At 39.9% G+C, this 25,517-nt stretch overlaps 1 protein-coding gene across 1 annotated transcript in view; it reads left to right on the plus strand.

Annotated features, from left to right (window-relative positions):
- Positions 1 to 25,517, plus strand: part of CLVS1 (clavesin 1) — a 221,693-nt gene that overhangs the window by 84,251 nt on the left and 111,925 nt on the right. Inside the window, exon 3 of the mRNA XM_033203426.1 lies at positions 6,917 to 7,091. Within this exon, the coding sequence (XP_033059317.1) occupies positions 6,917 to 7,091 (175 nt within the window). The remainder of the gene's footprint in view (positions 1 to 6,916; positions 7,092 to 25,517) is intronic.

Consider the following 25,517-nt stretch of genomic DNA (forward strand, 5'->3'; position numbering starts at 1 on the left):
GAGAATTTTTTTATAAAAAATTTTTATTTTTTGTTTTTATTTCAGCAGAGTTTTGAGGGAACAGGTGGTGTTTGGTTACAAGGATAAGTTCCTTAGTAGATTTTGGTGCACCCATCACCTGAGCAGTGTACACTGTATCCAGTGTGTACACTTTTATATCTCATTCCCCTCCTATCCTTCCCCTCAAGTCTCCAAAGTCCATTGTATCATTCTTTTTTTTTTTTTTTGAGATGAGGTCTCACTCTGTTGCCCAGGCTGGAGTGTAGTGGCGGGATCTCGGCTCACTGCAAGCTCCACCTCCCAGGTTAACGCCATTCTCCTGCCTCAGCCTCCTGAGTAGCTGGCACTACAGGTGCCCATCGCCACACCCAGCTAATTTTTTGTATTTTTAGTAGAGACGGGGTTTCACCGTATTAGCCAGGATGGTCTCGATCTCCTGACCTCATGATCACCTCGGCCTCCCAAAGTGCTGGGATTACAGGCATGAGCCACGCGCCCAGCCATTGTGTCGTTCTTATGCCTTTGCATCCTCATAGCTTAGTTGCCACTTCTAAGTGAGAAGATATGATGTTTGATTTTCCATTCCCAGGTTACTTCACTTAGAATAATGGTCTCCAACTCCATTCAGGTTGCTGTGAATGCCATTATTTCATTTCTTTTTATGCTTGAGTAGTATTCCACGGCATACCACATTTTCTTTATTTATCATTGATTGATGGGCATTTGGGCTGATTCCATATTTTTGTAATTGCAAATTATGCTGCTATAAATATGTATGAGAAAGTGTCTTTTTCTTATAATAACTTTTCCTCTGAGTAGATATTCAGTGGGATTGCTGGATCAAATGGTAGATCTACTTTTATTTCTTTAAGGAAACTTCATGCTGTTTTTCATAGTGGTTGTACTAGTTTACATTCCCACCAGCAGTGTAAAAGTGTTCCCTTTTCACCACATCCATGCCAACATCTATTATATTTTTATTATGGCCGTTCTTCCAGGAGTAAGGTTAGGTTTGGATTTGCCTTTCCCTGATAATCAGTGACGTTGAGCATTTTTTCATGTTTGTTGGCTCTTTGTATATCTTCTTTTGAGAAGTGTCTATTCATGTCCTTAGCCCACATTTTGATGGGGTTGTTTGTCTTTTTCTTGCTTATTTGTTGGAGTTCCTTGTAGATTCTGAATATTAGCCCTTTGTCAGTTGCATAGTTTGCAAATATTTTCTCTCACTTTGTGGGTTGTCTGTAATAGACTTCTTGCTGCAGCACAATAAATTAGTACAGGAATGTCCCCTGTGATTTCAGAATTGACTAAGAGGCTGCCTCTTATTCCTTCTAAACAAAATGTCACCTTCAATCCCATCATATCTTTGCATGGTTATCTGATCACTTATAGCCTCATTTTTCTTATGAGTCTAGCCCTGGGATCAAGTTCTGGAATCTCCACTAAAAACTCAACACACAAGTGGGCCATGTCTTGAAACTTGAATACTTTCTCATGGGTAAGAACTTACTAATTTTCACTATTTTGTATTTCGTTTGTATTGTGCTGTTGACTTAGGTTTTTTGTTTTTTGTTTTTTTTAATCATACTTTAAGTTCTAGGGTACATGTGCACAATGTGCAGATTTGTTACATATGTATACTTGTGCCATGTTGGTGTGCTGCACCCATCAACTCATCATTTACATCAGGTATAACTCCCAGTGCAATCCCTCTCCCCTGCCCCCTCCCCATGATAGGCCCCAGTGTGTGATGTTCCCCTTCCCGAGTCCAAGTGATCTCATTGCTCAGTTCCCACCTATGAGTGAGAACATGTGGTGTTTGGTTTTCTGTTCTTGCGATAGTTTGCTGAGAATGATGATTTTCAGCTGCATCCATGTCCCTACAAAGGACACAAACTCATCCTTTTTTATGGCTGCATGGTATTCCATGGTGTATATGTGCCACATTTTCTTAATCCAGTCTGTCACTGATGGACATTTGGGTTGATTTCAAGTCTTTGCTATTGTGAATAGTGCCACAATGAACATACGTGTGCATGTGTCTTTATAGCAGCATGATTTATAATCCTTTGGGTATATGCCCAGTAATGGGATGGCTGGCTTTAAAGCCTCAGGTGCTTAATCTGTATGTACAACAGTAGAACCTAAAAATGACTCACTATTTATAATCTCTAACTGCTCACAGTATAACGATGAAACCCCTGTAGATAAACATTTACTAAGTCCTAATTTGTATAAAATCCTTTATGGGGAAAAAATTTAAGTTTCCTATTTTCTGCTAGTAGAGTTCTTTACGTTTCACTGGCAATTTGCAGTTCACACAGTCCTCTCACATACATTATCACATTTGAACTTATAATTAATTCAAAACTAATATCCATGACTGACTGTATAAATGCTGTGCAAATTATAGTAAAGGGTGGGAGAAATGTAAATATCCATTTGTCACGTTAGTTCATTTTGATAAAAGTGCTAAAATACTCTGATAGAATTGTGATTGCAGGCAATAAAGTAAATCAAAAAAATTTTCCCCCTGAGTTTTTGGAGTTAAACCATATATAAATGTAAATGATTTGGTAGAATGAAGAAACTCTAGAAATGTCTTCTGTTCTCATTTCTGCCATTTGCATAAAGTAGCTGAACTGCTTCTGTCCATTTTGGTTTGCTTGGAATCCTTGTTAGAGTATTTATGAAGATTTATTATGGCAGATTATAAACTCTAGAAGGCATTTATTTTTTAAAAATAAACTTTTCATTTACAATTTTGGATTTACACAATTACTGTGAAGACAGTACAGAGACTTCCCCTATGTCCTGCCTTCTAATTTCCTCTATTATTTTCACCTTACATTAGGACAGTGTTACTGTTATGACTAATGAACCATTATTAATATATTATTCATTAATGTCCATACTTTATTTGGATTTTTTAAGTTTTTACCTAATGTCCTTTTTCTGTCCCAGGATTCCACCCAAGACCCTACATTACCATTAGTCTTTATGTTTCTTTAGGCTCCTCTTGACTGTGACAGTTTCTAAAACTTTCCTTGTTTTTTGATACAATCAACAATTTTGAGCAGTACCAGTCAGGTATGTTGTAGAATGTCCCTCACTTGGAATTTGTCTAATGTTTTTCTCGTGATTACTCTTGGGTTGTATTTATTTGGGAGGAAGATCATAGAGGTTAAGTACCATTTTCATCACCTTAGGAAGAATAAATACAGTCAACATGATGTATCACTGGCTAGGTTGAACTGGATCATCTGGCTGAGGTAGCGTTTCTCCATTGTACAGTAACTCTTCTTCCTCTTTCTATATTGTACCCTTTGAAGGAAGCCACGATGCTCAGTTCACTTATGGAGTGGGAAGTTATGCTCCATGTGTTTGAGGGTGGAGTATTTACATAAATTATTTGGTCTGATAGCCATTTTAAATTTTAAAAAGCTAGGATTCCAGAAGTCAAAGGATGTTGTAAAATGTGAAGAGGAAAACAATAAGGAAATTCATACAAGGAAGCCAAGAACTAAGGTAATCACTGCAGCTAAATTAAGAGGTAAGCTTACACTCCTCCACACTGGCGAAGCTTCATGACTGGAGACACAGTCCATGTAACTCTTTCCTGCCTGCCCAGTTTCTCTGGAAAAGTAAAGCATTCAAACATTTGGAAACTGTAATGAAGTCCATAATCCTTTTACTTTTCTCCTGGGATCATCTCAGGAATATAACTTTTCCTTCACTGCCAGTGCCTGTCCTGCAATAAGGTTCTGGTCTCCAAAACGCATAGAATGATTTCCAGAAAGAGCTCAGTATTTTCTCTTGGAGTGGATAAGTGTGGATATGTGATGAAAAGATGTGCCAGCTTGTAGCTAAAGGAGTAAAATGAGATAGAGATTAAGTAATTCGCTTAAGATCTTCAAAATTAATTACTTCTATCTTCACTATTCAACTAAAAGTGCTCTCCCACAAGCCCCCAAAGAGTACTTGTTGTCAAATGCAATGGTCCTGTCTCCTTTCTGTTCTCCTTGATCTTTCCTTTGCATTTGACTTTGTTAACTACCTTTTGCTATTGGATAGCTATTGCTATGTAACAAACCATCTCAAAACTCTGTGGCTTAAGAAAGCAATCATTTATTGCTGTTTATGCACCTGTGGGTAGCTGCAGTTTATCTAGGCTGGGTTCATCTAGGTGGCACTACTTCTAATGAAAACCTGCTAGTTGGCTGGGGAGTCACTGGTCTGTGTGTCTTTCACCCTTGTTCACAGTTCAGCATGCTGGCTATGGCATATTTTTTACTGTGGCAATGGCAGAAGGGCAAGAGAACAGTGGTAACATCTGAAGTCTCTTAAGAGCTAGGCTTGGAATTGGCATCCTGTCATGGTGCCAGTGGTTAAAGTTACTAATAATGTTTACTGTCAAATCAAGTCACATGAAAAAGAGACAAAAAATACACTGTATCCTCAATGAGACCATAGCTAGTGTGTGGATTCAGGGATAAGTGAAGAATTGATATCAGTAACACAGTAATGCAATCTGTCATACCCTTGCTTCTTGAAACATTCTCTTCTTCTTTTCCTTTTTTTAACACACCCTTGATCCTCTCCCCTTTTATTATTTAATTCTTCTTCCTTCAACTGCAGTACTGTATGTAGACTTTACCTTAGGCTTAACCTTTCCATCCTGACTTTCTCTGTGTTTATGCTCTTCCAAAGAAAGCTTATGTAGGCTCAGACTCCCTGATGCCCTAATGATCATTTCCAGTTTACCAACTGGGCATTTCCATTTGGAATTGCCTAAACTCATAATCTTTACTCCCTTGATCCTCTTAAAACAATGTTTGCTTCCAATACAAAGGTGTATCTCTGAAAAAGACTTGGATCTTTGAATAATTGTTTTGATGTGAAAGGGAAAACAAAAGCATACAAAGTCCCAGTGAAAACCTGTTCTACAACAACAAGAATGGGACATCTCTAAAAATGAAAAGGGAATATATCTGAAAGGAAACCATAATGACAAAAAGAGTATTAAGAACCATTTTCTATGAGAAATGGTTAAAGTTACAATTTTTTTTTTTAGTCTAGAGATTATGTAGGGTATCATGACCACCATGCTTAGATAGTTGAAAGTGTGTGGTGTGGGGAGACTTGAGGGTTTTTTCTGTATGGCAGAACTGCCCCCACTGGGTGGACTGAAGGAGGAAAATTGTGGCTTAATATAGGGAAATGATTTACAGTGAGAAGAACTATACAGAAACAGAATGGGCTAATATCTTTATTTTTCATCTGTGTCACTTCTCTCTCCTGAAAAAGTTTTGCTACCTTTTTCCCAATTATCCATAAAATTCCTATCCATTCTTCAAGATTATCCCAAGCCTTCATCCCTCCATAAACTCTTCCCTGACTACTCAAATTATATTTATTCCTTTCATATTGCTAATCTACCACCCCACCCCAACTAAATTAAGAGTTCCTTGAAAGTAGAAATAGGACATTCTAATTTATAACTTTAAGCATGAGGCATAACACTGAGTTTATACCAGGCATTCAATATATTCTTACTGGCATACTTTTTTTTTTTTTGAGACAGAGTCTTGTTGCAAATCCCATACTGGAGTGGAATGGCACGATCTCAGCTCACTGCAACCTCCACCTCCTGGGTTCAAGTGATTCTCCTGCCTCAGCCTCCCAAGTAGCAGGGATTACAGGCACTCACCACCATGCCCAGCTAATTTTTGTATTTTTAGTAGAGACAGGGTTTCACCTTGTTGGCCAGGCTGGTCTTAATCTCCTGACCTCAGGTGATCCACCTGCCTCCGCCTCCCAAAGTGCTCGGATTACAGGCGTGAGCCACTGCACTGGGCCCTGGTTTACATTTTTATCACAGATTTCCTGATTTCTAATCTGGAGTCATTGGCATTTGAACCAGATTGGAATGCTCAAGAATCTGATTGTTTCACACTAATTTCACAAGAGGACTTGGCTTCGGATTTTAAGGAAAACTTGAAGGGAGTAGCAGATTTTGCCATCACTTGCCATCCAAGCTCATATTTTCCTGCTCACCAAAGAAAAACACTGAATCTAGAGATCCTCTAAGATCTTAGATTTATAGCTTAGATAATTTACTGAGAGAAACAGAGTGAATTTGCCATCACTTCTTCATGTCTGAAAATTATTTAAAACAAAAATCACCTGGTGAATGAACATATATGATGTGGAGGAATACACACAGCACTGGAGAGCTGTCACTCTAGTTTGTATTCAGGTCTGCCTGTTGTCATAGTTACTGATGTACTCAAAGCAAATTGCCTCCCAAATCACACTCTATAGACCTTCACTGAAAATAAGCTATTCTTCCTATTTTATTTTTCTCTATCCAAGAATTGAAGCTAAAAAATAGCATCAATGGCGTGAATATTTTTACACCCTTAGCAGGATTTTTTAAATACAGAGGAAATAAAAGAGGTTTCATCAAAATAAACACCTCTGATTGAGGTCTCACCTCATTTGTTCAGCAATGATTCATGGTACTGGGGAAACAACTATGATTATGGCCCAATCCCTACCCTCAAGGACATCAGAGCTCTGTGAGGGAGAGAGATGAGTAAGGGATGTATTTCAACAAAATGCAATTGGGGCCTTGGAGGAAGCAGAGTATGGAAAGCCATAGGAACACAGAGAAGGGTCATCTCATTAAGTTTGGGGTGCAGATCCGAGGGAAGTGTCCAATCTGAAAGTCTTGAAGCAATATTGCTGTGAAGTTTAGCAAATGCATTTTCAGTCTCTTTGGGTACAGGATGCCAATGTGACCCTGCAGTCTGGGCTCATGGAGCAGTGGCATGCAGAGGCCACTACTGTAGCACGCAATGTGCTATCACCTGCTTATATTCACACACAGCTCTCCTTTCTACTCTGGCTGCAGGAACTCCTTCACAGACATCCTTCGTGCCATCTTGCTGTCATTGGAAGTCCTAATTGAAGATCCGGAGCTTCAGATAAATGGCTTCATTTTAATTATAGACTGGAGTAATTTTTCCTTCAAACAAGCCTCCAAACTGACACCTTCAATTCTTAAACTGGCCATTGAAGGGTTGCAGGTATGTTCAATGAATGCACAATACAAGACTATGTGTGGCAACATCCTTTTTTAAAAATTATTGCAACCAAAGTAATATTTATCCTTTGGAGTGGAAAAAGGAAACTTGGATTAAATTCATGTGAGTACTCCATGTTTTTGTCTCAGCCAGAGTTTTAGATACTTTTAAAAATTATCTTTCATTTTCATTAATAACTCCAAATTACTGTTACCCCAGGCACAAGTTATCCACTGTAGCAATAATGAATAAAGCTGCAAGATGTTTGGCTTAATCCATCAGAGAGTTCACAAAAATTAAAACTAGGAAACATCTGCTTTATGAGCATGTCATGCACAGGGGTGACATGGGGCTTTTAGAAGCATTTTTGTGCCCCAGAAGTGCACCCTGCAGATCACCACTTCCAAGAGTGTAGTGTGATACCAAGCTTGTGCTTAAGTGGATCATGTCGGTGCAAACAAAGGAAGCAGATGAAACCACCTCCTGTTTGTATGACCAGTTATCAGGATTTTGGAGAAAAGGTTTTTGGGCTACATGGAGGGTAGAATGGTTAGTCTCTAGGGTTCTTTCTACTTTCTAAGGATCTGGGATTCTATGAGAAGTAACTCAGACAGGCAATGCTGCTTAGCTTTCTGGTGACACATTATTAAAAATTACTATTACTATACCAAATTAAGGGCATGGTTTGGAGACATTTCGAATCAGCATAGATAAAACTCATGTCCCTTCTTAATTTCATAGGCAGATTAACTCGATGGAGTGACTCCCCCTCCGTAGATGGCAGTTATAGGCAACTATATATATAGCAAAATATGACATTCTCAGATCAAGTAGTCATTACTCATGCTCTTCAAAGGACAAGACTAAGACCCATTTCAATCATCCATTACACTCCACTGCAATAATTGGTGGGTCTATTTCTTACATTACGGATTATTCCTATTTGGCCGCCAGCAAATATCTGGCACCTAGTGGGCCTCTGATAAGCATGTATGTATTGAATGGATCTTATTTTATCAAAAAGTATCCTATTTCCCAGAGGAGCAGAAGTAGGGCAGGCATTTCAGAAGAGAAACAGCAAGTCCACATTGCTCCAGGGATGCCAAATTGTCCTGGGTGGCTACATCATACAGTGTATTTGGGGGACATTTGTAAAATTGCTTTTGAATGTGCAGACTACATGGAGCATCCTGCCTTGCCTAATCATAGACTTCTGTATTCTTTTCCATCAGTCACTTCCTCTTAGCTCTAACTCCTTTTCTCCAACCTCCTCTCACCTAAGCCTCTGAACATCCGATCTCTCTCTCTTTAGAGCTTTTATCAAAGGAAGTTTTAAAGTAAGCTTCAGGGCTTAGATCACGTGCTTAAATTATGCTGACCATATTTCCAGGAATTTCTGTACAAGCTGCATGTAATCTTATCTTTTTTAAAAAAATAATTTATTACATGTGCAAGTAGCTGTGATTCAAGTTCTAGCCTTTTATAAAATTTTTTTCTTAACTCAGTAAGGAAAATGTGCTTTATCCAACCCTATGTTCCAATTTTTCTTCCTGAAAATGTATGGATTACTTAATACATCCCTTGAAAGGTTCAGTAGGTTGATGTGAACCTACTGAGGTCTTACTGAATTAATCCATGTGAATGTGTTTTAAAAGGTAATGCTGTACATAAATCAAAGCTATTCTTATGGAAAATACTAGAGGACCTTTGGAGGTGCAACTTGGGTCCCATTTGGGCCTCCAGTTGTCATACGCCAGCGTCCAAGATGAATTTCATAATGTCCTACGGCTTTGGTTAAGGAATAGCCCTCCTGTCATGGGGAGGAAGCCCGTGGTCCCTGGGGAGCTGAGCTGGGGTACAGTTCCTTCATCAAGGATAGGGGCTCCACCATCCCATGCTTTAACTTGTTGACTTGGCCATGCTGAAGAAGCACTCAGGGTTACCGAAGAGAATTCTGCTCTTGCCCACAGTGGATGGTCAACTCTACTCAGCTACTTAAAATGTCTCACTTCAGGCTATCTGCTCTCTGGTTCTGGGATATTCAGATGCTCTGGTCAATCTACCAGTGGCTCTCCTAGCAACTTTTTTCAGGTAGCCATTAACCCCTCTGATGTCTTGGAAAAGCCATAAGTGGTACTAAGCGGAGTTCATTCCTTTGTGGTCAGCAGTATTGTACAAGGAGGGCCCTATACAGGTGTCCATTTGTTAGCCACAAAAATTCAAGATAAATTCCAACACTACTGGCAGACTTTAATAGGGAAAGGAAAAGCCACATGCAGCCAGCATCAATGAGAGAAGAAAAGCCACATGCTTCCTTCCTCCCATGCGCCCTCAGAGAGACGGGAAGAAGCCAGGCATCCTTTGGACATGTGGGAGGTTGTAAGGGAGATCCTGTGTTCCAGTGCAGAGAACTTGCTCTCTCTGCCGTCCTGCCTTTTCTAGTGTAGGTGTGAGAACGTGGCCTTGTCAGGGGAATTAAGCAGTCCAATTTGGTGCTAGGCCATCTGGTTTGGGATTTCAGCTGTTTGTTTATAGCATTTGTCTAGGATTACCTGCTTCTCAACATCTGGAGGATTTTGGGCCTTGGGGTACGAAACACTCCCGCCTTCTCTACCCTCCCCCATCTCCACCACCAAATAGGTAATGCAATACCTCCTGCAGGGACAAGGTGGTTGGGCCCATCCCAGACAGCTCAACCTTTAGGCAGTGAGAAATTAAGGTCATTCTGGGTCAATCCTGCACTTTGCATGGTTCCAGGATCCGGAGCTTTAGTCCTATTACCATGGCCCCTAGTTCTCCATAAAGACAGTTGTTCAAGGAGAACTTTGATTAGTAATTGCTACATGTTTGGTTCTTTGATTACTAATTGTTACATTTTGAGTTCTCTGGGGAGCAGACTATGCTGTGACTAACATGCCAAAGATTTATTAGAGAGTGCTCTTTGGGTCAACACCTGTTGGGGAAGCTACCACAGAAGAAAGTTGGACAGTAGGAGAAGTTAAGCTGGGATTCAGTCATCTTCAGAGATGCCTCAGACATTCTGAAGCCAGAACGAGCATTTGCAGATGGACTTAACAGTCGGGGCCTTTATATGCACACAGCACTCAGTCACTGTGTGCTGGCTGTCCTAGGAAAAGGTAGTAAACTTGGGCAAAGTGGTTCTCTTCAGCCAGAGGCTCCAATGGGAGCTTTATCTGAGGACTGTCTGACAGCCCTCTCAGTGGCTGGGCAGCATCTGTAATAAGCAAAAGATGTTTCGAATAGCCATTACAATGTAACACCAAGGAGCTTCGATTATTCTGAATCAGGATACATACCTGTGTTTTCTGGATTATACACATTCCCGATAGACCCCAAAGTGGATGTGATTCTAGGTAATATAGAGGTGATGGGCACTGGGCTAGCAAGCAGGGGATAGTCTTCTATTTTGGTCTACCAGTTGTATTTCTGTGCTTTAAAAGGTAATTAATACTGCTGACCATAATCATTAAAAAATGGTATGTGCATGGAGTTTGGTTATGCCCTTCATAGGCTTATTAATGAGTTATTATAATAATCATATCGAAGGCCTCTCTTTAGGGATCATCAGACTTTTACATCAAAATTTATCCTGTGTCAGTCAGTCATGAAATGCTAATAGTGTATGTACTATAAATTCCTCCTTTTAGAGCAATGCTTTGAAGAATTGTCATTGTTTAGAATATTAAGTTGCCCCAGTTACATATTCTATAAATATTTAGTTTAAAAGATCTTAGTCAAAATACTAATTTTGAGAATGCTTGAAAGTCATGTACTCCTGTTGGGCCGTTTGATCTTTAAATGTGGTCAATATAAAGTCTAAAAGAGCCGTTGTATCTGTTCATTATAATTTGTTTAAATTTTAATCAAACAAAGTAATATTTATGCTACCATTTTAATACAGCTCAGTGTTATTCTCAGTTCTGCTGGGGATTTCTGGCAGAATGAGAAACATGCTGAAGTCCTGCTCTTGAGCTTTGTAATGTGTCCAAAATCAATTTTTGGAATTATTTTTTATAAATCACTACAGCCCAGTGATTACAATCAAGGTACTGTGTTTATCAATGTTCAGTCAACCCAGATACTTCAAGAGCTACCCTGCTCAAGTGTTTCACTTAAGAAGAGCTGTAGTCTTGTGTCCTGTAGAATATTTAAAAATATTTGATGCCTTGAAGGACCCAGATATTTGTCACGGATTTAGAAAAGTGTGTTTTTCACTTTCTGGAAGAGATCCAGAAAGTGATCTATTTTTTGTTTTTTCTCATTTTCATGCTCATGTTATTATGGTCCAGCCATTCTGAACACTTTATCCGTTCATTAACTCTTCATTCAAGGTTTATTGTGTGACTTTTTTTTTCTGTTAAAGATTTTTTTAATAACATTTATATCAACTTTGATTCAACTTCTTCCAACAGTTTTGAGCCACTTTAGTAGAAAAGGAGGTCCATTGCTTTTCCAACTCTTTCCTTTTTTTGACCCTAAATTATGACTTTCTAACTTTTAGTCAAGGTAGGAAGGAATGTGGAGCAATGCTCAGAGCCTTAGTCAACTGGAAATCACCTATCTCCCTAGTGTCCTTCATTTATTTAATTATTTTTTTGTGTTATGAGAATTATGCTTTTTTCCTTTCAACTTTTCTTTTAGGCTCAGGGGGTACATGTGCAGTTTTGTTACATGGGTAAACTGTATGTTGCTAGGGTTTGGTGTACAGATTATATCATTACCCAGGTAGTGAGCATAATACTCAATAGGTAGGTTTTTGTTCCTTGCCCTCCTTCTACCCTCCAACCTTAAGTAGGGCCTGCTGTCTATTATTCCTTTCTTTGTGTCTACATGTACACAGTGTTTAGCTCCTACTTATAAGTGAGAATGTAAGGTATTTGATTTTTTGTTTCTACGTTAGTTTGCTTAAAATTATGGCCTCCATTTGCATCCATGTTGCTGCAAAGGACATGATTTCATTCTTTTTTTTTTTTTTTTTTATACTTTAAGTTCTAGGGTACATGTGCATAACGTGCAGGTTTGTTACATATGTATACTTGAGCCATGTTGGTGTGCTGCACCCATCAACTCGTCAGCACCCATCAATTCATCATTTATATCATGTATAACTCCCAATGCAATCCCTCCCCCCTCCCCCCTCCCCATGATAGGCCCTGGTGTGTGATGTTCCCCTTCCCGAGTCCAAGTGATGTCATTGTTCAGTTCCCACCTATGAGTGAGAACATGCGGTGTTTGGTTTTCTGTTCTTGTGATAGTTTGCTAAGAATGATGGTTTCCAGCTGCATCCATGTCCCTACAAAGGACGCAAACTCATCCTTTTTGATGGTTGCATAATATTCCATGGTGTATATGTGCCACATTTTCTTAATCCAGTCTGTCACAGATGGACATTTGGGTTGATTCCAAGTCTTTGCTATTGTGAATAGTGCCGCAATAAACATACGTGTGCATGTGTCTTTAGACCAGCATGATTTATAATCCTTTGGGTATATACCCAGTAGTGGGATGGCTGGGTCATATGGTACATCTAGTTCTAGATCCTTGAGGAATCACCATACTGTTTTCCATAATGGTTGAACTAGTTTAAAATCCCACCAACAGTGTAAAAGTGTTCCTATTTCTCCACGTCCTCTCCAGCACCTGTTGTTGCCTGACTTTTTAATGATTGCCATTCTAACTGGTGTGAGATGGTATCTCATTGTGGTTTTGATTTGCATTTCTCTGATGGCGAGTGATGATGAGCATTTTTTCATGTGTCTGTTGGCTATATGAATGTCTTCTTTTGAGAAATGTCTGTTCATATCCTTCGCCCACTTTTTGATGGGGTTGTTTGTTTTTTTCTTGTAAATTTGTTTGAGTTCTTTGTAGATTCTGGATATTAGCCCTTTGTCAGATGAGTAGATTGCAAAAATTTTCTCCCATTCTGTAGGTTGCCTGTTCACTCTGATGGTAGTTTCTTTTGCTGTGCAAAAGCTCTTTAGTTTAATGAGATCCCATTTGTTCATTTTGGCTTTTGCTGCCGTTGCTTTTGGTGTTTTAGACATGAAGTCCTTGCCCATGCCTATGTCCTGAATGGTACTACCTAGGTTTTCTTCTAGGGTTTTTATGGTATTAGGTCTAACATTTAAGTCTCTAATCCATCTTGAATTAATTTTCGTATAAGGAGTAAGGAAAGGATCCAGTTTCAGCTTTCTACTTATGGCTAGCCAATTTTCCCAGCACCATTTATTAAATAGGGAGTCCTTTCCCCATTTCTTGTTTTTGTCAGTTTTGTCAAAGATCAGATGGCTGTAGATGTGTGGTATTATTTCTGAGGACTCTGTTCTGTTCCATTGGTCTACATCTCTGTTTTGGTACCAGTACCATGCTGTTTTGGTTACTGTGGCCTTGTAGTATAGTTTGAAGTCAGGTAGCGTGATGCCTCCAGCTTTGTTCTTTTGACTTAGAATTGTCTTGGCAATGCGGGCTCTTTTTTGGTTCCATATGAACTTTAAAGCCGTTTTTTCCAATTCTGTGAAGAAAGTCATTGGTAGCTTGATGGGGATGGCATTGAATCTATAAATAACCTTGGGCAGTATGGCCATTTTCACGATATTGATTCTTCCTATCCATGAGCATGGTATGTTCTTCCATTTGTTAGTGTCCTCTTTGATTTCACTGAGCAGTGGTTTGTAGTTCTCCTTGAAGAGGTCCTTTACATCCCTTATAAGTTGGATTCCTAGGTATTTTATCCTCTTTGAAGCAATTGTGAATGGAAGTTCATTCATGATTTGGCTCTCTGTCTGTTACTGGTGTATAAGAATGCTTGTGATTTTTGCACATTGATTTTGTATCCTGAGACTTTGCTGAAGTTGCTTATCAGCTTAAGGAGATTTTGGGCTGAGACAATGGGGTTTTCTAAATATACAATCATGTCATCTGCAAACAGGGACAATTTGACTTCTTCTTTTCCTAACTGGATACCCTTGATTTCTTTCTCTTGCCTGATTGCCCTAGCCAGAACTTCCAACACTATGTTGAATAGGAGTGGTGAGAGAGGGCATCCCTGTCTTGTGCCAGTTTTCAAAGGGAATTTTTCCAGTTTTTGCCCATTCAGTATGATATTGGCTGTGGGTTTGTCATAAATAGCTCTTATTATTTTGAGGTACGTTCCATCAATACCGAATTTATTGGGCGTTTTTAGCATAAAGGGCTGTTGAATTTTGTCAAAAGCCTTTTCTGCATCTATTGAGATAATCATGTGGTTCTTGTCTTTGGTTCTGTTTATATGCTGGATTACGTTTATTGATTTGCGAATGTTGAAACAGCCTTGCATCCCAGGGATGAAGCCCACTTGATCATGGTGGATAAGCTTTTTGATGTGCTGCTGAATCCGGTTTGCCAGTATTTTATTGAGGATTTTTGCATCGATGTTCATCAGGGATATTGGTCTAAAATTTTTTTTTTTTGTTGTGTCTCTGCCAGGCTTTGGTATCAGGATGATGCTGGCCTCATAAAATGAGTTAGGGAGGATTCCCTCTTTTTCTATTGATTGGAATAGTTTCAGAAGGAATGGTACCAGCTCCTCCTTGTACCTCTGGTAGAATTCAGCTGTGAATCCATCTGGTCCTGGACTTTTTTTGGTGGGTAGGCTATTAATTATTGCCTCAATTTCAGAGCCTGTTATTGGTCTATTCAGGGATTCAACTTCTTCCTGGTTTAGTCTTGGGAGAGTGTAAGTGTCCAGGAAATTATCCATTTCTTCTAGGTTTTCTAGTTGATTTGGGTAGAGGTGTTTATAGTATTCTCTGATGGTAGTTTGTATTTCTGTGGGGTCCGTGGTGATATCCCCTTTATCATTTTTTATTGCGTCTATTTGATTCTTCTCTCTTTTCTTTTTTATTACTCTTGCTAGCGGTCTGTCAATTTTGTTGATTTTTTCAAGAAACCAACTCCTGGATTCATTGATTTTTTGGAGGGTTTTTTGTGTCTCTGTCTCCTTCAGTTCTGCTCTGATCTTAGTTATTTCTTGCCTTCTGCTAGCTTTTGAATGTGTTTGCTCTTGCTTCTCCAGTTCTTTTAATTGTGATGTTAGAGTGTCAATTTTAGATCTTTCCTGCTTTCTCTTGTGGGCATTTAGTGCTATAAATTTCCCTCTACACACTGCTTTAAATGTGTCCCAGAGATTCTGGTATGTTGTATCTTTGTTCTCATAGGTTTCAAAGAACATCTTGATTTCTGCCTTCGTTTCGTTATGTACCCAGTAGTCATTCAGGAGCAGGTTGTTCAGTTTCCATGTAGTTGAGCGGTTTTGATTGAGTTTCTTAGTCCTGAGTTCTAGTTTGATTGCACTGTGGTCTGAGAGACAGTTTGTTATAATTTCTGTTCTTTTACATTTGCTAAGAAGTGCTTTGCTTCCAATTATGTGGTCAATTTTGGAATAAGTGCGATGTGCTGCTGAGAAGAATGTATATTCTGTTGATTGGGGTGGAGAGTTCTATAGATGTCTATTAGGTCCGCTTGGTGCAGAGATGAGTTCAATTCCTGGATATCCTTGTTAACTTTCTGTCTCATTGATCTGTCTAATGTTGACAGTGGAGTGTTGAAGTCTCCCATTATTATTGTATGGGAGTCTAAGTCTCTTTGTAAGTCTCTAAGGACTTGCTTTATGAATTTGGTTGCTCCTGTATTGGGTGCATATATATTTAGGATAGTTAGCTCTTCCTGTTGAATTGATCCCTTTACCATTATGTAATGGCCTTCTTTGTCTCTTTTGATCTTTGATGGTTTAAAGTCTATTTTATCAGAGACTAGGATTGCAACCCCTGCTTTTTTTTGTTCTCCATTTGCTTGATAGATCTTCCTCCATCCCTTTATTTTGAGCCTGTGTATGTCTCTGCATGTGAGATGGGTCTCCTGAATACAGCAGACTGATGGGTCTTGACTCTTTATCCAGTTTGCCAGTCTGTGTTTTTTAAATGGAGCATTTAGTCCATTTACATTTAAGGTTAATATTGTTATGTGTGAACTTGATCCTGCTATTATGATATTAACTGGTTATTTTGCTCGTTAGTTGATGCAGTTTCTTCCTAGCCTCGATAGTCTTTACATTTTGGCATGTTTTTGCAATGGCTGGTACTGGTTGTTCCTTTCCATGTTTAGGGCTTCCTTTAGGGTCTCTTGTAAGGCAGGCCTGGTGGTGACAAAATCTCTAAGCATTTGCTTATCTGTAAAGGATTTTATTTCTCCTTCACTGATGAAACTTAGTTTGGCTGGATATGAAATTCTGGGTTTAAAATACTTTTCTTTAAGAATGTTGAATATTGGCCCCCACTCTCTTCTGGCTTGTAGAGTTTCTGCCGAGAGGTCTGCTGTTAGTCTGATGGGCTTCCCTTTGTGGGTAACCCGACCTTTCTCTCTGGCTGCCCTTAAGATTTTTTCCTTCATTTCAACTTTGGTGAATCTGGCAATTATGTGTCTTGGAGTTGCTCTTCTGGAGGAGTATCTTTGTGGCGTTCTCTGTATTTCCTGAATTTGAATGTTGGCCTGCCCTACTAGGTTGAGGAAGTTCTCCTGGATGATATCCTGAAGAGTGTTTTCCAACTTGGTTCCATTTTCCCCCTCACTTTCAGGCACCCCAATCAGATGTAGATTTGGTCTTTTTACATAATCCCATACTTCTTGCAGGCTTTGTTCATTTCTTTTTCTTCTTTTTTCTTTTGGTTTCTCTTTTCGCTTCATTTCATTCATTTGATCCTCAATCGCTGATACTCTTTCTTCCAGTTGATCGAGTCGGTTACTGAAGCCTGTGGATTTGTCACGTATTTCTTGTGTCATGGTTTTCATCTCTGTCATTTCATTTATGACCTTCTCTGCATTAATTATTCTAGCTATCAATTCTTCCACTCTTTTTTCAAGATTTTTAGTTTCTTTGCACTGGGTACATAATTCCTCCTTTAGCTCTGAGAAGTTTGATGAACTGAAGCCTTCTTCTCTCATCTCGTCAAAGTCATTCTCTGACCAGCTTTGATCCATTGCTGGCGATGAGCTGTGCTCCTTTGCAGGGGGAGATGTGCTCTTATTTTTTGAATTTCCAGCTTTTCTGTCCTGCTTCTTCCCCATCTTTGTGGTTTTATCTGCCTCTGGTCTTTGATGATGGTGACGTACTGATGGGGTTTTGGTATAGGTGTTCTTCCTCTTTGATCGTTTTCCTTCTAATAGTCAGGAACCTCAGCTGTAGGTCTGTTGGAGATTGCTTGAGGTCCACTCCAGACCCTGTTTGCCTCAGTTGAAAATGCAGAAATCACCGGTCTTCTGTGTTGCTCGCGCCGGGAGTTGGAGACTGGAGCTGTTCCTATTTGGCCATCTTGCTCTGCTCCCCCTTCATTCTTATTTTTACAGCTGCATACTATTCCATAGTGTATATTTATCACATTTTCTTCACCCAGTCCACTGTTGATGAACATCTAGGTTGATTCCATGTCTTTGCTATTATGAATAGGGCTGTGATTAACATATGCATGCATGTGCCTTTGTGGTAGAATGATTTATATTCTTTTGGGTATTTACCCAGTAATGGGATTGCTAGGTTGAATGATAATTCTGTTTTTAGTTCTTTGGCATCTTTTTTTTAATACTCCTCAAACCTTGGTTCATTCTCTCTGGCTTCCTTCCCACAGCCTGCCCCCTTTTCCAAAACATGATTTGCTCATGTCCCTTTGGCAAATTCAAAGTGCCATATTCACTCAAAAGATTAGAACAATGAAAAATCTGTCACATCAATGGGCAATGGTAGTTCTTGAGTATCAGTAATGGATCATATTGTGATTAGAAATTTTGACAGGTTGGGCAGATGCATTTCAAGTTAGCAGTATTAATATATTCACACCAATTCTGTAGTCCATATGTCAGACATGCAGACATCCTGACTCATGGTGTATTCATCCAACATAAAACATGGGTCAGCTAGTCTTCTAAACACGAGTGCAGCAAGGAACAAAACCAACCTGGCTTCCAGGCGCTTACAGTCAGTCTAGGGCCTTACTTCTCCAGGTGTTGTCCACAAATCAGCACTACCAGCAGCACTACCAGCAGATTTGCAGGCCCTGCCCCAGGCCTACTGAATCAGAGCTGCATTTCAACAAGTCCTTCAGATGATTTGTATGCGTGCTAAAGTTTGAGAGGCCCTGCCCTAAAACATGGTATTATACAAGAACGTGATGGATATCAATGTTAAGCACTGCAGATGCCCCTGGAGGGTTAGTTACCACCAGAAGTACTGACCCCACTCCCAGAGTTTCTGATTCCATAGATCTAGAGCAGAGCCCAAGAATTTGTACTTCACGCACACTTCCAGGTGATGCTGCTGCTGTTGGTACAAACCACACTTTGGTGTGTGTAAGAGTAGAGCCCACTGTCTGGGCTTCAATCTTTGCTCTGCCCCTCGAAGACCTCAGGCAAATCATTCACTTTCTGGGTCTCAGTTTCCTCGTCTGTGAAATGTGGTGTCAGTACCCTCCTCAGAGGTTTATGGTGAAAATCAAATAGTACATACAGCATGCCTGGCAGACAGCCAATGGCCACTCAATGTTAGAGTGTTATTGAAAGAATGAAGAGGCCAACCCTTGTCTGTGGGCCCGTGTGGCTCTAGTGCACTCATTTAAATGAAATCACTCTCCATTGCCCCAGCTCTCTAATTCGGATCTCTGAAAATTAGACCTTACCAGCCTGTTCACTGGCCCTAAACAAGAGAGTTCCTTATTTCTGCTCACTATAGATAATGACTTAGGGCGAGATTGGTGTTACCTGCCCACACAGTGGCCCTTGAGGCACATTTTCTTTCTGTTCATGTTGTGTGATCATTTTAATTATCACCTGACAAATGAGCGATGAATCCTTTCCCAATGCCTTCACAGTGTGGTGATTAATGAGGCTGAAAAGCACCTCTTTTATCCTGTAGGACTCTCTTCAGCAGTAACATTTATAGCATCTTTTACTAATTTTTATAATTTTCATGTATTAAAGAATATTAGATAGAACAGATGGACGGAAAAGGATATTTGCATTTTGTCAAGAAGTTTCTTTTAAATCATGTTTTCTTAACACTCCAGGTATGTTTGAAGGACACTTTTTCTCTAGGCAAACTATGTTTTACCTCCTCAGGTCACAAAGCTGTAATTTTGAATTTGCAAGAGTGCATTACGTTATGATGTGAATATTAGAGGAATAAATATCTCCTCTAATGCTCTACCTTGTTAAGTATCAATTAAATTCAGGAAGATAATTAGGGCTAATGACACTCTGGTGATTCTGATGGCAGGCTCAGTATGGCCCATTTAAAATAGTTCCATTTAAATGGGTTTATCTTTGGTGTACTTTCAATAAATGGTGTTTTCGGACTTCCATGCATTATAAACCTCACAAGCCCTCTGATTCATCCATTTAGGAAGCAGTCACTAAGCTGTTACTTCCAGTCAGTCACAAAGATAAACAGATGTAGTTCCTGTTCTCAGGAAGGTCACAGTTCAAAGCAGAGGCGGACTTACAAAGAAATGATTTCTTAAAAAATTTGGGGCCGGGCGCGGTGGCTCAAGCCTGTAATCCCAGCACTTGGGAGGCCGAGACGGGCGGATCGCGAGGTCAGGAGATCGAGACCATCCTGGCTAACACAGTGAAACCCGTCTCTACTAAAAATACAAAACTAGCCGGGAGATGCGGGCGCCTGTAGTCCCAGCTACTCGGGAGGCTGAGGCAGGAGAATGGCGTAAACCCGGGAGGCGGAGCTTGCAGTGAGCTGAGATCCGCCACTGCACTCCAGTCCGGGCAACAGAGCGAGACTCCGCCTCAAAAAAAAAAAAAAAAAAAAAAAAAAAAAAAAAAAAAAAATTTGGAAAAAGAAACATGTACCAAGCTAATAAAATCTCAGAGAAGGAATCCAGTCTAGCCATGTGGAGTCAGAAATGGCATCCTGGGCAAGGTCAGGCCTCAGCTGATACTTAGCAGGTAAGTGTGGAATAGTAAGTGAAGATACAGGAAGTGCTTACAGTGGAGAGAACATGGACAAAGACAGAGAGACAGCTCAGTAGGAGAGAGAAACAGAATTAATTTAATTTTTCTGGAGTGCACAAGTGCCAGGCAAGGAGCTTGTGTGCCCCTGCACCATGCTAAGGAGTTTGTTCTCTTCCTGCAACCTTAGAGAGCCCCCAGACATACGGAAACAAGATGGCAACACAGATTTATATTTCAGATGGGATTAATTTGGTGGCTATGAGCAGGGAGGGGTTAAAGGCAGGAGAACCAATTAAAAGGCAACTGCAATAATTTATGTAAGACATGATAAGCATCTAAACTAGGAGTGATAAAAGGGATTCAATAACCAAATAGGAAGAAAGGTAAGGCAGTGCTTGAGGGTTGGCTGCATGGGAAGTGGTGGAGGAGGAGTCAAAGATGAAGGTCAGGTGTGAAGCTAAGGTGAAGGGTGAATGGTGATGCTGACCAGTGAGATCGTGCAGACAGGAGCGGGCAGGTGTGGGAGGTAATGAGCATTTTTTAGGGGTTAGATATGCTGAATTTAAGATACTGTGGATATCTTCATTATTTATATTAAATCTGAGCTGATGGAAGAGGAAGAGGTTTAGGATGGATCCATAGATTTGGTGGTACTTGAAATCAGAGGAAAGAAAAGATCATTCAGAAAAAACCTAGGGAGGGAGAAGCAGTGACTGAGAAAAGAACCCACGTGAAGAGCAACATATCATGAACAAGTTAGATGAGAAGCAGGAGAAAGGGGAGATCAGGACAGGAAACTGTGAGAAGAATCAGGACAGAAACTAAGGAACTGGAGCTTTGGAGAGAAACCATGGCAGTGCAGTGGTGGGGGTGTCATCTAGAGAGCTCTGGATTGAGGGGAGGTGGAGGAAGGAAGATAACTCTGCTAAGAAATGTATCCACAAACCACAGGTGGTGGGGGCATAGAGGAAACTGGAGGAGAGGGAGCAGGAGCATGGTGATAGAAGAAGCATTCCATCTTACTTTCCGTCAGGCAAGATTTTCATGAGAAGAATGTATTAAGGGCCTTCACACAGCTGGGGGAGATTGATCTTGACAAAGGACTGGCCTCTGTGAATTGTTTAGTTCCCAGTTAATATTTCTCAGTGCACCAAAGAAGAGATCTCTGCCTCTCATTATTGTACAATGAAGTGTGGTATGGCTGTCCAGGGACTCTGTTCTGAAAATGCTATGTAATATGTTAGCAGAAATGGAGACTATTACAAGTTTCTAGTCCTGTCAGTGTTCTAGGGGACCTAGCATCAGAGTTAAAGCAGCATTTGGCATTCTTGAAGGGACCCTGTTGGAAGGAAACTCTGTGGAGAACCTTGCCCTGTATAGCCCACCCTCGCTGGTGATTAAACTGCAGGTGTTAAAAATAATGCCATTGCAAAAGAATTAGTGAATACAAGAGGAGAGGAGGCCATTTACATAACAGACCAATTCACTGTATCTTCCAGGCTGAGCTAGACCAGAGTTGAAGCTGAAACAGTGTCATGAAAACTATCACTTTTTTCTGTCCATCTCTCAGTCTCACTTTTCTCTGTACTGACTTTATTTTCAGTCAGGATTTTTTCATAAGGTGACAATGAAGACTGAAAATTTCAGGTACGTGTGACCTCTAGTGTCTGCGTTCTTGGCAGGAATGAGGGGATTGAGAGGTTCTCTGGCTAAATGAGATCTTGAGCCCATCCAAGCTTCTACACCTGAACCATAGAGACTAACATGTTGGGAGGTAGTCCCCAAAAGATGCCAGGCAATGACAAGCATTTCCAATTAGAAATTTAAGGAGGTAGAAATTTGAGGGACTTTTTTGTTGCATTTTTAAACTTACTGACCAGTACATCACCTGGGAATTGGAAAGTTGGTTATTGTTTCTGTTAGGCAACTAATTCCATGGATAGGCTTGGGAAAATTGCTTGACACCTGGACACCTGAGATTCTTTATGAGCAAGAACTGAGGGGAATGGACTGCAGCAGTGGTTCTCATACTTTATAACTCCCAGAATCACTGGAGAATTTGTTAAAACCTTGATTCTAGAATCCCAACTTTGGAGTGTCTGATTCAGTAGTTTGGGGTGTGAGGGTAAGAATTTACATTTTCGAGAAATTCCCAGATGATGCTGCAGGTGGCTGAAGGACCACACTTAATAAAACCCGGACTTCATAAATCTTTACAGCCCTTCTCATCTTCTAATGCAGTGAATCTGTAATTTTACCTCTACAGAAATAGCCTTAGAGCCTAGGTCAGGATGGGAAATAGGTTTGCTCTCACATATCAAATTTAAACGATTAAAATGCAGTATTGTGGAGAATTCTGACGCAAATGCCATGCTCAGCTGAAAAAGATTACTGTGATTGATTCATGATTTTCCTTCAGTGTGGATGGTACCCGAGCAATCCTGCCACATACTGGCTCTCCCTGATGTGGGAATTTCTAGCTCAGGAGGCAGTCTGGTGTTCACGATATAAGAAATAAGCAAAATAACCACAAGGAATGACAAATATGTCAAGCTCATCTTTTCTAGTCTAGGGTAAATACAAGGATGCTGCTGCTGATGGTAATGATGATCATGATGACGATAGCAGTGATAGTACCTATTAGTCTGGCACTTAAAATACTTTCACAAACATTATTTTATTTGATCCTCCCTATGTTCCTTTGATTAAGTGTAGCAGGAGAGCGACAAATCATCACTTCAAAATAAGAATATGAAAAACATTGATCGAAACAATCAAATATCAATTTCCAATAGAATTCTAATTGCCTTTGAGGCCAACTATAGACCTTAGACGTTTTGTTGTGTTCCACCATGGGAGAAAGTGTACTTTGTTAGAATAAATAAGTGGTAACATATAGTCCAAATCCACCAAAGAATAACATTTGTTGCTGAGAAGCAAATCAGGCCGGGCGCGGTGGCTCATGGCTATAATCCAAGCACTTTGGGAGGCCCAGGTGGGCAGATCACCTGAGGTCAGGAGTTCAAGACCAGCCTGGCCAACATGGTGAAACTCCCTCTCTACTAAAATACAAAAATTAGCTGGGCATGATAGAGGGTGCCTGTAATCCCAGCTACTCTGGAGGCTGAGATGGGACAATTGCTTGAACCCGGGAGATGGTGGTTGCAGTGAGCCAAGATCATGCCACTGCACTCCAGGCTGGGTGGCTGAGTGAGACTCCATCTCAAAAACAAACAAACAAACAAACAAACAAACAAAGAATTGTTAACCCTTTATAGCCCAAAGACAAAATTCCACTGTATAGTTCCTTTTTGTTGTTTTTAATTTCAATAGGTTTTTGGGGAACAAGTGGTGTTTGGCCACATTAATAAGTTCTTTAGTGGTGATTTCTGATATTTTGGTACACCCATCACCTGAGCAGTGTACACTGTACCCTATATGTAGTCTTTTATCACACAACCCCTTCCTAACCTTCCCCGTGAGTCCCCAAAGTTCATTGTATCATTCTTATGCCTTTGCATCCTGATAGCTTAGCTCACACTTATGAGTGAGAGCATACGATGTGTGGTTTTCCATTCCTGAGTTAGTTCACTTAGAATAATGGTCTTTAATTCCAACCAGGTTGCTGCAAATGCCATTAGTTTGTTCCTTTCTATGGTTGAGTATTCCATGGTATACAAGTATCAAATTTTCTTTATCCACTTGTTGATTGAAGGACATTTGGGCTGATTCCATACTTTTGCAATTGCAAATTGTGCTGCTATAAACATCAATGTGCAAGTATTTTTTCCTTTTAATGACTTCTTTTCCTGTGGGTAGATACTGAGGAGGGGAATTGCTGGATTTTTATATTTGAAAGGACTTAATTTTTGTGTAAATTGTGTAAAAACTCTTTTGACGAGTAAGGTACATTGAGAGAACTACCCAAATCATAAGTGTGTAGTCAGTGACTTTTCAGAAAGTAAAAGCATCTCGTAAACCAAATGCAGATCAAGAGAAATAGTAACTATGACCCAGAGATACTGTGTACCAGTGATTGACCCCAATGGTAGTCACTATCTTGACTTTCAAAACCATAGGTCAGCTTTGCTGCAGTTGAGTTTATACAAAAAGAAGTGACTGACCACTTATGTCATGGTGTTCCTATCTGAATCAATCATTTTTTTGCTTGATTCAAACAGGAACCATTCAAACATGGTGTCACACTGACCACCATGACATAAGTGGTCAGTATGACAACACCTTGGTATCATAGCTGTTTGTAACATTTTTATAAAAAGATCTGAAACTAGTAATGTCTATATTTGTAATTTATTAAATAAATTATTCTTGAAAATTTCAAGCCTAAGAAATGCAGTAACACATTGTCTTTGTGGAACTGAATTATATAGCAATTGTATCTGCTAAAATAAAGGATATGCAGCATCAAATAAGTGTCACAAAATGGCTGCATTAAGCCTGCAAACTTCATTCCTTTTTTGTTATACCTTTTTTATTATTTATTTTTTAACTTGACACATAGTAACTGTACATATTGATGGGGTACATAGTGATGTCTCAATCCGTACAATGTATAAGGATGAGTTCAGGCTAATTAGCATATCATTATCTCAAACATTTGTCATTTCTTTGTGTTGGGAACATTTAATATACTCTCTTCTAGCTATTTGAAAAATACATATTATTGTTAGCTATAGTGACCTTAACAGTGCTATAGAACCCTAGAACTTATTCCTCCTATCTGGTGATAAATTTTGCACCTTTGAACAAATTTCTCCCATTCCCCTGCTTCCCCATAACCCTCCCCAGCCTCTAATATCCTCTTCTACTTTTTCCTTCTATGAGATCAACTTTTTTAAGCTTCTGCATATGAGTGAGAACATGTGGTGTTTTATTTTCTGTGCCTGGCTTATTTCACTTAACATAATGTACACACTTTATTCTTAAGAAAACGCCTCAAACTTCCCTTAGAGACTGTATATTCTCATTTTACACATAATTCTTGTTGATTTGGTCCTGTAGTTTCCAATCTCATCACAGACTAGAAGTCTCAATGAAGAATTTGGGTTGAGAGGCTAACCCACATTAGCATATAGACAACATCAAGAAATAACAGGGCCAAGCGCAGTGGCTCACTCCTGTAATCCCAGCACTTTGGGAGGCCCAGGTGGGTGGGTCACAAGGTCAGGAGATCGAGATCATCCTGGCTAACACGGTGAAACGTAGTCTCTTCTAAAAATACAAAAAAAAAAAAAAATTAGCTGGGTATGGTGGCACGTGCCTGCAGTCCCAGCTACTACTAGGGAGGCTGAGGCAGGAGGCTCTTGCTTGAACCTGGAAGGTGGAGGTTGCAGTGAGCCAAGATCGTGCCCCTGCACTCCAGCCTGGGCAACAGAGCAAGACTCGATCTCGAAAAAGGAA

Source organism: Trachypithecus francoisi, unplaced genomic scaffold (genome assembly GCF_009764315.1).
Source record: "Trachypithecus francoisi isolate TF-2019V2 unplaced genomic scaffold, Tfra_2.0 Lachesis_group7, whole genome shotgun sequence".
NCBI lineage: Eukaryota > Metazoa > Chordata > Mammalia > Primates > Cercopithecidae > Trachypithecus > Trachypithecus francoisi.